Source organism: Lissotriton vulgaris, chromosome 3_1 (assembly GCF_964263255.1).
Source record: "Lissotriton vulgaris chromosome 3_1, aLisVul1.2, whole genome shotgun sequence".
NCBI classification, from domain to species: Eukaryota; Metazoa; Chordata; class Amphibia; order Caudata; family Salamandridae; genus Lissotriton; species Lissotriton vulgaris.
This window is the reverse complement of record NC_141689.1, coordinates 531,976,114-531,993,770: the sequence shown is the minus strand read 5'-3', so window position 1 is coordinate 531,993,770 and position 17,657 is coordinate 531,976,114. Positions and strand designations below refer to the sequence as shown.

General features: G+C 43.5%; 1 protein-coding gene across 6 annotated transcripts in view; it reads left to right on the top strand.

Annotated features, from left to right (window-relative positions):
- Positions 1–17,657, top strand: part of ARHGEF28 (Rho guanine nucleotide exchange factor 28) — a 954,264-nt gene that overhangs the window by 816,813 nt on the left and 119,794 nt on the right. For all 6 annotated transcript variants that reach the window (XM_086960785.1, XM_086960787.1, XM_086960786.1 and 3 more), the window contains 3 exons: positions 848–970; positions 2,748–2,865; positions 12,286–12,540. In XM_086960785.1, the coding sequence (XP_086816911.1) occupies positions 848–970; positions 2,748–2,865; positions 12,286–12,540 (496 nt within the window). The remainder of the gene's footprint in view (positions 1–847; positions 971–2,747; positions 2,866–12,285; positions 12,541–17,657) is intronic.

Genomic DNA, 17,657 nt, shown 5'->3' with positions numbered 1-17,657 from the left:
TGATTTAATCACCGACCTTCACATCACTTGACTAGGATTGTACAAGAACAGCCTGATGACTTGAGGGATCTGCAGTTTCCAGTTGCTGCACACCACCAGCTCACCCACTGGCAGGAGGTTATAAATGTCCTATCAGTGCTGAAATCACACAATGAATTTAAAAGTGTGATTTAGAGCTTTTCCCATTGACAAAACCACATGTATATGAGACAGTTCGACGAAGAAGGACAATTTTCAGAGGAATAAAGATAGCAAGGTTATTCAAGATAAATCCCTGAGCCGAGACTTTTACTAACTCATTTTAACAAACTGATAGCTACTCATGTCCAAATGCTGATAGCACTTTAGCAGGGGAAATCTCCTGCTGATGAGAAATGTTGTAGACAGATGTTCTCTGTTTTGTCAAATAAGTTTTAAGAAATCTAACATTTTAATTGTCATTTGGCCAGACTCTTGCTGATTGTGTGAAGTTAATACATAACTTTTTATCCAAGTATGGAGCACTATCAGAACCCAACAGTTTAAAGGTTAGACGTATGTTGACTTCTTACAACATTTCTCAACTGCAGCATTGCTTTTGTAATCTGAAGCATTACTAATTCCTATCTCTGGGGACCCCTATAAAACCTTTACAGCATGGACCTATTCTTTGAATTCTCTTCCATACTCCTTGACAATGCTTCTGATTTATGCAGCTTTTTCAAAATTCCCCCAAGAGGACTTACACTGCTGATTTAGACTTTCTCCAGGCCTCAGTTAACTAATTGTGTTTACTGTTTTGCTGCTTCTTTAGTGTAATTCCCTTGAGGCTTGTTTTTTCTTCACTGAAGTTTACATTTCTATTTAGTTTTCAGAAGAGAACGCAGAAAAAATGAAGCAGATATACGGAGAATTTTGCAGCCACCACAAAGAAGCAGTGAATATCTTCAAGGAGCTGCAGCAAAATAAAAAGTTCCAAAATTTTATCAGAGTGAGTCTGTTTGGTAATATAGATAAATTCACTAGGAAACAGTAGGCCCACTGATAAAAGTAAAATAAAAAATGATCAAAATATTTACATATGTGTTAATGGTAGAGGGTTTTATTTTTATTTTTATCAGAAACTTAACAGATGTTCGGTTCAGTAGTCTAGACATCAATTAAGAGAGAATATCAGATTTCTTTTTTTAAAGTCTCTGTAAACTATGTTTATGTCAAAGAAACAATTGATGGACGGAATGCTGGACAATGCAAGCATTAACCCCCAGTCACAAAGAACTGGGTTTAATCTATCATTCTTTTGCTCACAACACCACCCCAGTTTGGAACCAGCCATATGCAAATCAGTCTTGCCCCTGTTCCTTGTGGGAACAGTCCAGCCTGAACTGCCAAACCGGGCCCTCCCTGGACTGGAAGCAAGCATCCTGGGACCGGTTTCAGGGCATCACCCTTTATCAGCCAGGCTAGCTTAAATCCAGTGGTGTAGTGAGCACGGGACCCACGTCTGGGAATACCCTTCACTTAGGGCAACATATGCAAAAGAAACAATTGATGGACGGAATGCTGGACAATGCAAATATTTACCCCAGTCACAAAGATCTGGGTTTAATCCATGATTCTTTTGCTCACAACACCACCCCAGTTTGGACCTAGCCATATGCAAATCAGTCTTGACCCTGTTCCTTGTGGGAAGAGTCTAGCCTAAACTGCCAAGCTGGGTCCTCCCTGGACTGGAAACAAGCATCCTGGGCCCAGTTTCAGAGCATCACCCTTCATCAGCCTGGCAAGCTTGAAGCCAGTGGTGTGGTGAGCATTGGACCCATGTCTGGGCATACCATTCCCACTTAGGGCGACATATGCAAAAGAAACAATTAATGGACGCAATGCTGGACAATGCAAACATTCACCCCCAGTCACAAAAATCTGGGTTTAATCCATAATTTTTTGCTCACAAAACCACCCCAGTTTGGACCCAGCCATATGCAAATCAGGCTTGACCCTGTTCCTTGTGGGAAGAGTGCAACCCGAACTGCCAAGCCGGGTCCCATGAGGCCCTTGTCAAGACTGATTTGCATTTCGCTATGTCTGAACTGGGGGGGTGGTGAAGTGAGCTAAAGAATGATGAAAGATTCAACCTAGATCTGTGCCTGGGGGTGAGTGTCTGAAAAGTTTCAGCGCTCCGTCCATCATTTCCTTTTGTTAACTATGTTTGTGCTAACATAGAATCTCTGGGATTAAATCTAAATACTTTGGTGGGCCTGGACTATTCCCTCGCCCACGTTTCCAGTGTACAGCGGCAGGAGGTACTTCCTCCATAAGGTCTGGGGTTGCCTTATCATAGCATAGATTATTTAGGGGTCTCCAACCTTTTCTGTACTGAGAGCTACTTATATTCAATGAAACGTATTGAAAGCTACTGATATTATTAGTGTTGTGTAATCTCCATTTATTTTATGTATATTAATCCAACAAAGCAAAAGCTTTCTAGTTTAATAAGCCGGACTGGACATAGGTGAGCTACTCAGCGGTAGCTGGAGAGCTACGGTAGAACTACTGGTTGGAGACCCCTTTAGATGAATACTGGACGCATAACTTTACTACCCTTTCTGTATTCTGTGTTATGTGCTTACTGGATATGAGTTTTCCATGTGATTGCACTGCTTTTGTTGTTATGTTTTATTCAAAATACAATAACTTTTGGATATAAAACAGATCTCACCTATACTATGTCTTTTTACTCTGAAACTAACAGAATGTCTATTTTTTAGCTGCGGAACAGTAATCTGCTAGCTCGTCGTCGAGGAATCCCAGAATGCATTCTTCTAGTCACACAGCGCATCACTAAATACCCTGTTCTGGTGGAGAGGATACTGAGGTACACAAAAGGTGAGCTGCTGTGGATCTTTTAACAATTGACCGCTTTTGACAGCAGTAAAGTCCACTATAAGTTATTGTGCACCTGCCACCATGTATGTACTACAGAAATGATTCTGCACCAGAGTAGATTTTATTGTGAAAAGTAGTATCTTTATGCAAGGACTCTTAATTTTACTCCGAGGGTGTAGCTGTCTTTCTCTTCTGGTGGGTTCACAAAACCAATTAGTTGGATATGGCATATACTTTTCCTACCATGACAAAATTAATAATTCCACACAGTACAATTAGTATTTTGAAAGGTTTTCTCTTTCTTACGCGGCAAATTGCTTTGACTACTCAGTAAATGAAAGAAAATCTCGAATTTTGTTTTGAAATGCGAGAGATTTTGATTGTGACATATCAGTAGACCACAGTGTAAAACTTGTATAACACTTTATCTGTCATTGATATCTGAGGTACCAGTGTGCGTATCACTGAATAAAAATAGGCAGGATAGCATCTAAGAGACATCTTTGCTTGGATCATCCAAAATGTCCCAAAATCCATGCATTTTCTAACGAATGATTGATATGACCAGGGCAGTGATCCTCCACCCATTCATCCATCAAGCATCTCTGCTAAACCAGTGGTGCTTTGAGTGATCCTTTCATGTCAGCATCTGTGGATCAAACAGTGTTAATTCCTTCCATTTCAAAGCATAACATAAATATTTTTATGTACTGTCAATCTGTGACTTTATACAGTACAAAATAAAAAGCTTTACATATAATAAATGTGAGGTACAGAACAAGAAAACCTCATAAAGATTGCAAATTTAATTGAAGGCAGCATCCGTGATATGGAAGCCGATGATAATCAGCAATATGCTAGCCAGTTCCATCAACTGTGCTAGTACTTCAACTTCTTTTCTAGTCATTCAGAGCCATATTAGGACCAAGGTTTACTCTTTTGCATCAAAGTCCTTACTTCACGATGGAGAGGCAATGTTGCTGTAATTACGAGCTAAATATTTACTTTAATTTCATTGCATACAATTTTAGTCGTTCCTTGTGACCTGTCTACTGATAGTCATTGGAGAATTTTGATATTGACGTTAAGAGCAACTGGCACTCACTGCATACCTTAAGAAAAAAGTACACTGAATATAATTACACTTGGCCATCACTTAGAACTGTTTGTCATGTTAGTGATGTTCTCTGTCGGTCAATCATGCAGTTTTCAAAGACTGGGGGGAAGAGTAGGCATTAGTGTACTAGAGCTCGTCATATCTTGCCTTTTCCTCACCACGTCCCTTCTCACCAAAGGAACGGTTGGGAAACGTTGAATGATAACCTTTAGAACAGATCCACAGATTACTCTCTAAGCAACATGACCACATGTGGTCAGTGATTCCAACATGGAGCTGAGAAATGTTCTGTAAAACTGTCATCCTATTTCTACAGACTGAAGAAATACCCTCAATGTTAAACCTCCACAGTGGAGTCAGTTGCATCTGTAGCCAAAATTCCCCTTGTCCTTACATTTCCTTCAGTCAGACTTACATCCTCCTCTCCACTTGAGCAGTTGTACTTACAACAAGCATTGGAATGGTCAACAGGCTTCGCTTACATTTTGAGTTAAAAGCCATGCCTATTGACATGCACGGAACAACCCACCTTGCAAGCACTCATACACCGCTGCAGACACCCATAAACACAGCCACATAAACATACAGTGGTGGCTACACAGGATCCGAAGCAGTGGGGCACGGGGAAAGGGGATTTGGGTGCAGACAAAATTTTTAAAAAATAGAGAACTTACCTGTTGCATTGCTCCTCTCCTGATCCTGATGCTGGTCCGGTTGCGGGTTGAACACACTGGGCAGTCTCCTAGATGGCAATTCCTGATGCTGCTCTCATGCTGGGAATGCTTTTCCCAGCTATGAGCAGCACTGGGATTGGTCTGAGTGCCGTAGTTGGGTGCTCAAGCAGGGACTGGGAGACTGTTGCTTTTCTCCACCTGGCTCTACAACACAGCTGGGCGGAGAAATGCTAAGTGCACAAGATGGTTTGGCTAGCCTAAGACGGCTGGCCAAACTGTCATTCACACTTAGTTGTGCCCATCACCGTTCCTCCTCACTGCAATTGCAGGGTGCATGGCCCGCTCTATGACGTGCCAATGTTTACCTCTGATGCCACCTAGTGGGGCGACGCTCCCTATGCAATAATGGAGGAGCTGCCACTGTAAACATACGTACATTAACCCCTCCCATGCTCATGACGAGCTTGTGCTCATGACAAGGTGAGCTCGTCATGAATAATGGGATCCTGCATTTCTCAGCACACAGCGGGAATTGCCTTAGCATTCAAGGTGTTAAAGCAAAATACATACATGATGATATGCACCAAAAGACACACAAAAATATGTGTGCTTTCGAGCACTTCACAGATATATTACCCCCGTACCCTCAAGATCCGTGCATTTTTGTGGTCAGAAACGTGTATTAGGCCATTACTGACAGCAAAGATGCTTTTCCATTTGTACAGAGCACGAATTGCGATTCAGCAACATGTTGCAGCAATGGTCTGGATTCTGTTTAGGAGTTGTTTGGATATTCCGGGGTATAGTGTTGCCAAAGTCCCACCTGCTGTTGATGTGTGCTTGCATAATTGTACATCTGGTGTTCGGAGGCTAGGGATGGTTAATATGTTCCATTCTGCCCGTGGAGTTGGTGGTCTTTTGGCCAATTCATGTTACTCTTTAACACTGAGATGTGGAGAAATTCCGCCCATAGCTACATAGGGGAATTTGCCTCCTGAAAGGCTCCAGAATATGCACGCGGGATTTGGTATCCTCTAGCGCAATTTTCTAACTTGATTGGTCACCGGTGTTCGCAAGCATTCACTCTCAGAGGGCCGCTCTTCGAGTAGATCTGCCGCCACTCTAGTAGATTTTCTATGTAATGTAATATAATGGTGTCTTGTAAAGCGCATGTATCACCCCACCATGGGGTATGTCAGCGCTGTAGACCGCTGGGGAACCCTTCCTGGCTTTCCCTGTGAGATGGTCCCTGCTGGGTATCTCCAAGGTGAAACTAGTCATCCCCGGCGTGTGTGGGGGGCCGTTGTGGAGATAAGGAAAGCTAATGCCCAGAGTTGCCGAGTGTGATCCCTGGTTAGAGTAGGCACCAAGGTGAGAATTATCGAATCCGCTGACCCTGGTCCACGACCCTGCCGCATCGGGAATTGAACCCTGGTCCCGGGCCGTGCTCTGCTTGCGGGTCTGCTGCCTCTAACCAGTGAGCGACACCACTCCACAGCAGCAGCAAAATCCAAACGAATGGCTGTGCGCTCTTGTACAATGCATGGTGCAGTTAACGCTAATTTTCAGATGCTTTTGCTAAATTGTAGCGCGAGCAGCGCGACTTGCATAGCTTTTCTGAAACTCAGCGGACTTCCGCAGGGTGAAACTCCATGAGTTCCGCCCACTGCTATTTAAGGAAACCATTTGAAGATCTCTTGCATCATGCATAGGATATGGAAGCAGGAGGTGCACACTACATTGATTTGAGCTGACATGTAGGATGATCCCTAGATTTCTTGCGTTATCTGGGGGTTTGGGTGTTGGTCTTAGCTCCAACAGCCTCCAGGTGGAGTGCCATGGGAAGGTCTTCCATTGTCTTGGAGTTCAGCTGCAGGCAGTTGATTCAAATCCACTCTGCTACCATGGTCATGTAGTTAGTGAAGTTGGTACATGTGGTGTAGTGTTGTCTGTCAGGGAGAGGATGAGCTGAGTGTCATCGGCGTAGGAGATGACAGTGGTGTCTTTTCAATGGATGATGTTGGTGAACAGTGTCATGTATTTGTCAAAAAGGGTGGGGTTGAGGGATGACCCTTGTGGGACTCTGCATATCAATTTCTTGGTCTGATTTGAAGTGTGGCAGCCTGACCCTTTGGGTTCTTCCCATGATGAAAGAACAGATCCATGAGAGAGAGGATCCTTGTATACCAGTATTGTGTTAGTCTTTTGATGAGAGTGTTATGGCAGACAGTGTCGAACACCGCAGAGAGGTCGAGCAGGATGAGGGCGGTTGTTTCTTCTCTGTCCAGGATGATTCTAAAGTCGTTGGTGCCCCCGATGAGTGTTGTTTTGGTGCTGTGGTTCTTTCTGAATCCTGATTGAGTGTTGTCTAGAAGATGGTGAGGTTGGAGGTGGGCTGTGAGCTGTTTATTGATGGACTTCTCAATAACTTTGGCTGGATAGGGGAGCAGAGAGATAGGTCAGAAGGTGCCCAGTTGATTCAGGTCGGCTGTGAGCTACTTGAGGAGGGCATATATTTCTTCAAGTTTCCATTGACCTGGGAGATTGTCAAACGTAATGGAGGTGTTGTTGATGTGAGTCATGGTGGGTCTGATTGGTGATGTTCCCAGCTTGTAGATGCAGTGAGGGCATGGGTCTGTTTGGGTCCTAAGTAGTTTGTCTTCATGATTGCTGCTGTGTTGTTTCTTGTGAGGGTTGTACATTCGGTCATGTGGCGTTCTTTGTTGGTGGTGGGAAGGTTAGCAACGTGTTTTCTGGGATAGGTTGATGTGTGAGGTTGCTGTAGATGTGTGCAATTTTGCTTTGGAAAAAGTTGTCTAGGTTGTTACAGAGTTGTTGAGATGCAGCGATGTTGTTGACAGTTTCTGAGGGGTAGGTGAAATCCTTAATGATCGAAAAGATCTCCTTGCAGCTGTTGGAGCTTCTTTCGATGCAGTCCACTAGTGTTTTTTTTCTTACTGTCTCTTATTTGCTGGTGATAGGGCTTGAGTGCAGCCTTTTGGGTAGTCCTGTCCGTGGTGTTGTGGCTGTCTTTTCCTTTCTAGCTGTTTAAAGTGTTGTTTGGTGTCTATAACGTATTCTGTGTATCAGCTGGCCTGCTTATTTGATCTACTATGCTTGTTTGGTTTGATGGGTGTGAAGTAGTCTGCACAGTTCTTGATCTAGTTGTTGAAATTGTTGATGTTGTCTGTGGGGCTAGATTGATCCATGCTGAGTACGCTGAGCCAGCCTGCTTCTGTGATTTTGCCTCATCAGTGGTTTGGAATGCTGAACCTAGTTGGGATTTTGACTTGAGGTGTGTTGATTTAATAGTGGAGGATGGAATGGTTGGTCCATGTGAGTGGTGTGGTGGAATTGTATTTGATGCTGTCGCTTGTGATGAAGATAGTGTCCAGTATGTGTGTTCTGCGGTGTGTGTTGGGTCTGGGACGAGCTGGGGGAACTCGATGTTGCTGAAGCTGTGAAGTTTTCTGAGATTTGCAGCTTGAAGTGCAGAATTCCATGAATGGCGTGGTGTTTTCTGTGGATGTCGCGTATTTGATAAATTCCTTATAGATCAATTAATCAATCAGGAATTTGTAGAGCGTACTACTCACCTGTGTGGGTCTCAAGGCCCTGGGGGTGGGCGGGTGGGGCAGGGGATGCTGCTTTTGCTCAAACAGCCAGGTCTTGAGTAGTCTCCTGAAGGTCAGTAGATCTTGGGTCTCTTTAGAGGAAAAAACGGGGACCCCCTCTGAAACACTTACTTTCTGGGTCAGGGAGAAGAGGGGAAAACAACAGACAAACCTATAAAAACTCTCCCTCAAGACCAATAAATTCTAAGGATCTATGTCATAGATTCCATTTAGGGCACTACGAATTACCAAAAAGACCAATTAATTCTTTTTAATTTCATATTTCATTTTGTTTATTGATCTTTATCATTCTTGTAAGTTCTTTCTCTCTTTTTTTCTTTTTTTTTTAAACACTATTTCCTTTTCAGCAAACAATTATGTATACAGATCAATTACTTTTCTTATTCCCCCCGAAGGTGTGGACGGATGCTGTGTCACATGCTCGAATGACAATAGGAACAGGAAGAATTATTGAGCAGCCTGGTAAAGTTTGGGATTGATAACCAAAAGGAAAAAGGAAAAGAAATAAGGGCGAATTATCCTTTTTATAAGTAGGTCTTGGGTGTGCCATAGGAGGGTGGGGAGGTTGTCCCAGGTCTTGGCGGCGCTGCCACCGAAGGTTGCTCTTCGGATGCGGGGGACGGTGGTGAGGGAGCGGTCGGCAGAGTGGAGCTGGTGGTTCAGGGTGTAGAAGGTGAGTCATCTGTTGAGGTATGTTAGTCTGGTGTCGTGGAGTGCGTTATGTGCGTGGGTGAGGAGCTTGAAGGTAATCCTCTTGTTGATAGCAAGTCCTCCTCCTGGCTTGTGAAGATGATTCAGTCATGCGATTTTGTAGCCTGCTGGGTTCACCATGGCGATGTCAGGCTGATGAGGGGTTTCATCAGCTTTCTGTGATGAAGAGAATGACTTGTGCACCGTTACTCAGCAGGTCCCATATTTCAGTTGTGTGGTTGCTGAGTATTTGTGTGTTGAGGCATGCATGTGAGTGGGTGTTGACATCGGTTTGCTGTGGTGTATGTTGTAGGGATCTCTAAAAGTAGTGTGGTTAAAGAAGCTTAGCTAGAAATATTTTCATTGAGGCATGTTCTTCGGAATTAAGGATGTGTTTTTTGAACATATAAACTACAGCTCTGTGCTTCACGCAGTGTGCCACCTCACCAGTATTTTGGTGCCTCACTGAGAGTTGCTGTTATTGTGTTCCACATATACAAAAGAAACATGGAACTAAGTCTAAAACGAGCTGCACCTATTGCAATGTTAATGATCAGCATCACATTAATGAGGGACAATTTTTTAGTTGGGACTAAATGTGATTGTAAAGGTTTCAAATCTGGAAAAATTATACTGTGAATTAAACATTACAAGATTGTGGGAGGGGTAGTTGTCTTCACACTCACTGTCATTCTTCCCTTCACATCACTTTCCGTTCTAGTCCTCACCCTGTTAGACACTTATGATCTTTTTCTCTCCACATCATTCAGAAATCCTCCCACTGCATACCTCACACGGCATCTCTTTCATCTTCAGCACCTCTCCTTCTACACATGCTTTCTTCTAGCTTCTCCACTTAACCAACTCACACACAACCCTTTTCCTTCGGCACTGCCAATATTACAAAAGCTATGTCCCTCCTTCACATGACTTTTCATAGAATGACAATTACAATTGGAACATATGTGGCAATCTCGCTGTGCACTCTGGAGAGAGACCAAGGATTGGATGTGCATCAAGTCTGAAAACCTTAATAACTCACGGCATGGTGAAAAACGTAAACATACGGTTCCAGAGTTCTCAGTTGTCTCCTGTCATGAATACCCACCAACAACTTAAACTCAACAAAACACCTGGAAACAGTGGAATGCAGCATAGCAAACACGGGGGCATATTACCAAGGGCGTTATCGCCGCATTAGCGGGAATTTTTCCCGCTAGTGCGGCGATAATTTTATCGCCCTATTACCAAGCTGTCGCTAACACCAGTTAGCGACAGCTTGTAGGCGATAGCGGGCATTTAGGGGCCCACTTTGCATGTCAGCGATAATTATCGCTAATGACATGCAAAGTGGGCGTGCCAAGATGTTAGCGACTAAAAACAGTCGCTAACATCTCCAACTCCTATTAACAACTTTTGGAAATATTCGCGCTAAGCGCGAATATCTCCAAAAGCTAACGCCTGCTAAAAGCAGTTCTTAGCCATGTTATCCAATGGAAGGTGGATAACATGGCTAAGAGAATTGTCACGATAATGCATGAATATCGCTGATTTTTCAGCGATGTTCATGCATTTCGCAGGATTTTTACCGCTTTTGAGATAAACCTTGATAATATCAAGGTATCTCAGCGGTAAAAATCCTCGGTGCTTGGGGATATTTTTTTCCCGCTAACCAAGCAATAGCGATAATTATCGCTATTGCTTGGTAATATGCCCCACGGTTTCTGTGCTGCATTGCTCTAGGGGATGAAAGTATAGCTGATCCATATCTGCCACAAAATGGTGCTACTGCTCTCTTCCCCAGTACTGGCGCACAAACAGGCTGCCTAGCCACACGCACACCTTTGAACCGTTGTGGAAAGTGGGTGTGTGAAGTTTGTCATAGGAAGAGTGTGTCATAGACACTGCTGAGAACTTTATCAGCCTCTGATATTCTGAACTCTTTTTGAGGAAGCAGAAGGAGCCCTGAAATAGGAGAAGGCCGGAGTTAGGTTTGTAGACTGGTGAAATAACACGAAACACTACTGCGTCAGAAATATAGCCACCAGCTAAATATAAATGGGGGGGCGGAGAAGAATAACAAACAAAATACTTGAGATCCAGCCAAAAGTTACACTCTAATTTTTGAAGAAAACATGAACACATAGAAAAGACTACCAGAACCAGAGTCTTTGTTCAAAAAAGAGGGGCCTGCATTAGGTCATTGTACAAATCTTTAATAATTCATAGTAGAATACATAGGATATGCAGCTGGAGGCTGCTTCAGAGGAGAGTCGCAGGAGTTCTCAATGAGTTCTTAATTATTCTACAGACCTGCATCAAGGTGTGAGAAAGACCATGTTGTCTTCATTGTGACACGTGGGAAGGACTTCATGATACCGGTGCTTTATTGAAGAACAGTGATAATGTGATAATACTCAAACTACTTAACAGTCATGTCTTTTACACTTAGTCCCAATCTGCTCATCACAGTGTTGTATTACCTACCTCCCTAATTTCTGAGGTGTCAGTGTTGGCATGGTTCCTCATTGATGTCACAAATAGGACCACCTGGTGAGTATTCAGGTATGAATACCTGCATTGTAGGAGGAGGGACTACACATGTTTTAGGGTATGGGAATTGATAGCGCAGTTAGCTGCATCTTGGGCTTGGAGTCCACCTTAAAAGCAAGGACTGTTAAGAAGGAAGAAATGGTGATGCATTGCTCAAAGGATCATTGCAAGCAGATCTCCCTGAAGCACTGAAAGGCAATAATGTGATATATTTCTCTGTCCAAAAATCATCAGATATTGTAGCGTTCATTGACAACAATTTGTAGCTCTAAATATGTTGTGAGCCAAAGCAGAACGGCCTCATTGACTGGTATGTTCACACCCCAAGAGATTATAGATTCTAGGAGTAGGGAAAATCCTTTATGAGTTGGATCCTGACGGTCCATTAAGAAATGAGGAATTTCCAGGGAATCAGTAATCCTGAGTGCGATTAACCTGGCAGTTCCTCATTTCCCCCAGACTTTTAAACACAGATTTCCGGTATTTTCCCCAGCAGAAATCCCTGTCTGAAAGTAAAATTAATTGCAGTTTCCTGCACATCTCTTAATTTCGATGGGACTGTTGACTGCTGTTACTGACCCACTCGATATGTGGGCCAAGGTGGGTTTGAAGCAAACTAGTCCAACTTTAGGACTCTGGATCGTATGCATTTTAAAAATTGTTGTACACATTATTTGTTTTTAGCAAATTAACATGGTTGTTTCAGTTTTCTTCAGTTGATAAATTTTATTTTCTATTTTGATTCTTGCAGAGGGGACGGAGGAGCACAAAGACCTCTGCAAAGCACTTGGATTGATTAAGAACATGATCGCTGCAGTTGATTTACGAGTCAATGAATTTGAAAAAGAACAAAAATTGGTGGAGATTTTGAACAAGATTGAGAATAAAACTTGCACTAAACTAAAAAATGGCAATATATTCAGAAAGCAGGATTTGACAAGCAAAGAAAGAATACTGGTACATGAGGGATTAGTGTACTGGAAAACTGCTACGGGACGCCTTAAAGGTACAGTAGTTTAACAAAAAATAACACTTTTATGACTCATATCTTAACTGGTCTCAATGTTTGTAAAAGTGTCTTTTTATGTATAATTTGTGATTCTTTGGTATGGTGTTTTTCATAGAGATAAAATGCATGTACTGCAGCAAATTTGAAGATTATAGCACCCTATCCTAAATAAGACTCCTTCTCCTTGAACTAAGGTTAAAATCCCTCGTATTTCACACTGTCCATTGACCTGCCCTCTTAGAAGCAGCTGTTTTAGGGTGTATGTATTTATGTGGTATTTCGATAGGGCAAACCTAGCCAAAGGAAGCTCAAACTTGCCATTCTCTGTTAATGAATTACAGGGTTGTCCAGAACATAGACCTTTTCATAGCTTAGTATTTGTTATCCGTCTGTAAGGTAATAGCTGATGGGTATCCTTTGGGACTTTGGTGGTCATTTCATGGGGTAGCATCTAACTAATGGTCAGTTTACAAGACATGATGAGCATTTTATACCACACTTACTGTTGGCAAAAAAAATGACACTCAATCTAGTCGGCATCAGTCTGTAAATGACAAGGATTTGCAATTATAGTGAGAAATATACCTTGATGGATGAAGCGAGAGACTGCCTTCCTCCTATAAATACCATCAATTTGTTTTGTAATGACTAAGTGAATTCTTTCTCACTTCGATTATGCAAACTATGTAACATTCCGCCCATTGCTGCCCATAGATAATCCTTCTGATCATGGTGATGTAAACACCGCAAAACCCGAAGGGAGACCAGAAATAAGATCACACATTTTTGCAGGACTGCTAGACGGCAACGGCTAAATGCCTGGACAGGCCCTTACTCTGCAATCCCTGCCTCTCAACTTCCAAGCCAAGAGACAAAGCCTTTGTAGAGACAGGAAGGGAGATGACCTGAGAGGAAAGGGAGAACACAGGATCATCCATGGACCTTGAATTGTCAGAAACTTGAGCCTCAGGAACCAAGCGCTCCAGTGCCAAAATGTAACCACTATCATCACAATTCATGCTTCCCCCAACAGCCACACCAAGAACTTGGGAATGAGCGAAATGTGAGGGAAGTATATAATTCTTGATCCAGCTATGGGAGGGTCAATGTGTCTACTCCTCAGGGCCCCTCCTGCTGACTGCATGAACAAAATCTGGGAACTTGCGCATTGAACTGGGAGTAAGGAGGTCCAGGAAAAGCACACCAATCCTCTTTCACAGTTGAAGAAGGACCTCCTTTGTTACAGATGTTTCCTGGGAAGGGGGAAAGAACCGGATGAGATAGTCCGCCACCCCATTGTCCATACCCCTGATGTGAACCGCCACCAGAGACTGTAACTGAACCTCTCCCCACTGAAAAAGCAAGGAAGCATCAACATTCAGGGAACTAGAATGGATACCCTTATGAGTTGGATAGGCAACTGAAACCTGGTTGTCTGATCAGACCACCAGATTGTGACTCACCAGAAGGAGTCTGACCCCCATTACATCTTGATAAACACCATCAGTTCTCTCCAATTGGAAGAGTGCTGGCTCTCCAGCAGAGTCCAATGAGTCTGCAGAGACCTGTTCCTCACCGTGGCCCTCAACCAAAGGAACTGTTATCCATTGTGGGAACCAAGGGTGGCTCCAGTTGCAATGCCATGCTTTTGGAGAGAGAGTCCTGCTGAATCCACCAACCCAGACCTTGACAACCTCTGAAGTTACTGGCACCATTTCGAGATCCCCCAACTTTGGGTCCCAGAATGAATTAAGATAAACCCACAGAGGTCAAAGATGAAAACTGGTCCAAGGAACTGTTAACATAACTACTGCCATATGCCCCAGAAGTCTGAACCATTGACGCACCTGCAGGAAATGACAACCCATTGCCCTCCAGGCCGAAGACCTCAATAGGACAGCTCCGGGATCAGGAAGGAACACCTTGTTGAGATTGGTATGGAACCTGGCTGCTGTAAAAAACAGATCTCTGGATGGAACCAACTGACATTTCCCTCGATTGAGCAAAAACCCATGAGCCTTGATCATCGTGCAGACTAAGGCCACATTTTTAAGGACCTACTGCTCTGAAGGTGCATGGAGGAGCCAATCATCCAACCTACTGCTCTGAGGGTGCATGGAGGAGCCAATCGTCCAACCTACTGCTCTGAGGGTGCATGGAGGAGCCAATCGTCCTGTTATTAATAAAGGTGATTGCCCAACAGATACAATGATGCTACCAAGGACACCACCACTTTCATGAAGCCCCTGAGTAATGATTTGAGGCCGATCGTAAGCACCCTGAACTGATAATGTGTCTCCCTGACACAAAATCGCAGATACTGCTGGAATTTAGAGTGAATCAGCACATAGTAGTGTGCATCCTGAAGGTCTAAGGTGCACATCAGATGACCCTTGGTTACCAACAGAATTACTCTCTGAAGTGTTTCCATTTTGAACGGTAGGGACTGAACAAACTTGTTGAGAGCCTTTAGGTCCAATACAATCCTGAAACATCCCGTGGACTTTGCTACAAGAAAAATGATGGAATAGAAACCCTTGTCCCTCTCTATCCAAGGAACCTCCATAATCGCCTCTTCTACTGAGGAGAGGAGATGCCCTGAGTCAGAGCCAATTTCTTTTCTTTCTGGGATAGCCACAGAGGCTGACAGACTCCTGACTGATGAGGCAGTTCCACAAATTCGATCTTCTACCCCTCTCTCAGGATGTCTAGCACCCAGTAGATGCCTCCCAGGCTGGGAGAAAAAGATGGATCCGACCTTTGACTGAACACACCTGACCTTCGACTATATAGTTAGGACCAAGGTTTTGGGAGTGACTTTGCTTTCTTGTTACAACGTCTACATGCCTGAAAACACCCCCCAAGACTGCAGATAGTGCCTCCGCGAGGGCTGATGGAATGGAGATTAAGGTTTCACAGTCTGCTTCTTAGCAGAAGTATGTTTCAATGAGGTAGAATGTTTCTTTTATTTAAATAACTTGTAGAGCTTATCCTCCAGTTCGCCCCAAACAACTGATTACCCTGGAATGGTAACCAGAAAGCTGAAACTTTTTGGGCTGAATCAGTGCACCAGTTCCTCAATACGATGTTCCGTCAGGCGGCTACACAAGCCCCTACCACATAAGTAAACACCCGAAATGTACAACACCTGACGTTCAATTTGGTCCAGCAAACCTGAAAAATCTGATGCATCGTCCATAGACCAGTACAAGGACTTAATTTCTGAGGTCAGAGACTTAGCCACGTATGTACCATATATCCCAGCCTGTAGAACCAGATGTGAGCTACAATATACCTTATGCAGGGAGGTATCAATATTGTTGTGCACAGAATCGTTTATGACAGCACAGCATCCTCAGCCAAGGATGTTCTCCCAACTAAACTGGCCACAAAAGAATCAATAGGGATTGAATGTGTAAAATTGCTCTGCATATCTTGAAATGCATACAGTTTGGCCATGAATCTAGGGAGCATAATTTTGTCCGGGTCCTTCCACTCTCATTTAAGGACCTCATTAATGCATGCATGCACAGGAACATCTACAGGAGCAGATCTCTGAAACTGACATCCTGCTGATGTTTCAGGCATCTCACCATCCGAAAAACCAAAGTTAGAGTTCACATGTTATATCAAGTCAGGCAACATATCCCTCTCACTGCCCGGCAGACAGGGAGAGACTCAACACTCTGACTAGACAGCCGCTAAACACAAAGAAATCTGATATAGAAGAAATATATGTGCACTTCTCCATACGACGCGCATGCGAAGTCATGTTGTGTCCAACTGGAAGTTAGGCGTTCCAACTTCCCCCGTATGCAGCAAATGGCAGGATCAGGGATGGACACAATTTTCATGTTAAAAGAAAGAAATTCCGGCCATCTCACGCATCTCCCCACAAGCCCACCTGGCAGGAAGAAGAGCCATCCAGCCTGCCGACACCCCTTTCCGGCTGATATGTCGGCCAGTGAAGATATCTTCAGCAACTCCAGTCCCGCAGGAGCCACTCCAAATCCTTGTCCCTTCATTCTGTAAGCAGACAGAAAAAAGAACAGGAGGAATGCTGGGTAACTATCACGTCAGTACCGCCCAGTAGGAGGTGGTGGGGCAGAGTATACCAGTATTCCTGTGAGATAGTAATCTCCCTTGTAATGAATAGGATGAGGACAAGGGGGATCTGGGGGTATGATAAGGTCAGTTTTACTCAGAGAGTAAAATAAAGGCGTGTTGGTTGTTTTCTTATGATCATATTGTTTTGCAGATGTGTTGGGGATGCTTGAACTATCTGAAAACGAAGGCACTAATTCACAAGTCATTTGGACAAGTACAAGTACAAATTGAGCTTGTGCCAATGCTTTGTGCTTGAAATGCACACTTAATTTTGATTTCTTACATTAGTCCCAAGTTGGAAGAGGTGTTAATTAGGGTGTGTGGCTTTAAATGAGTATTTTCACCAATATTGGCAAATGTTGTGCAAATTTCACTAACTCTTTTTGTGGCGTTAATTTCATGGAGCAGAGGCCAGCCTTTAGTTCTTATGCAGGGCTCAGTGGCCTGCTCTTTCTAGACTTCTCCATACATGCTATATCTCTTCTCTGCTGCACCTTTATCACTATTGAACCTGCATTACACTCTGACATTTACTGTATTCATATTCACTTACGTACATTTGCATAGTATCTGCCCATGGGCAACTCCTACAAGACACCTAGAGCTCAAACTAATAGGCCCTAACCTCTGATCCAGTAAGACTGGCCTCAGGATAAAATCTCAGGGTGATTATGTATTGAATGGAAGCAAATTTCCCCAAAATTGTCATCAGCAGTAGCAGTCTACACCAATTCTTTTTTTGGGTCCTCATTCACCATCAGGTTTTGCTAGACGTGATCAGGAGTACCTCAAGCTGTGTAGATCTTTTCTTATTTGAAGAGGGGCAACCCATGACACACATTCCTACACTCTGGAATCACCAGACCTCAGATTTGGAATGATTTTACTTGCAATTCCAGATAGGCGGACCAAAGCTCAATTGTCTTGTTGTTCTTTGGCTGAGATTGGAGGTCAGTCATATGCACCCTTTCTACTCATTTTATTCCAATTTAAAGAGGTTGGAGGAT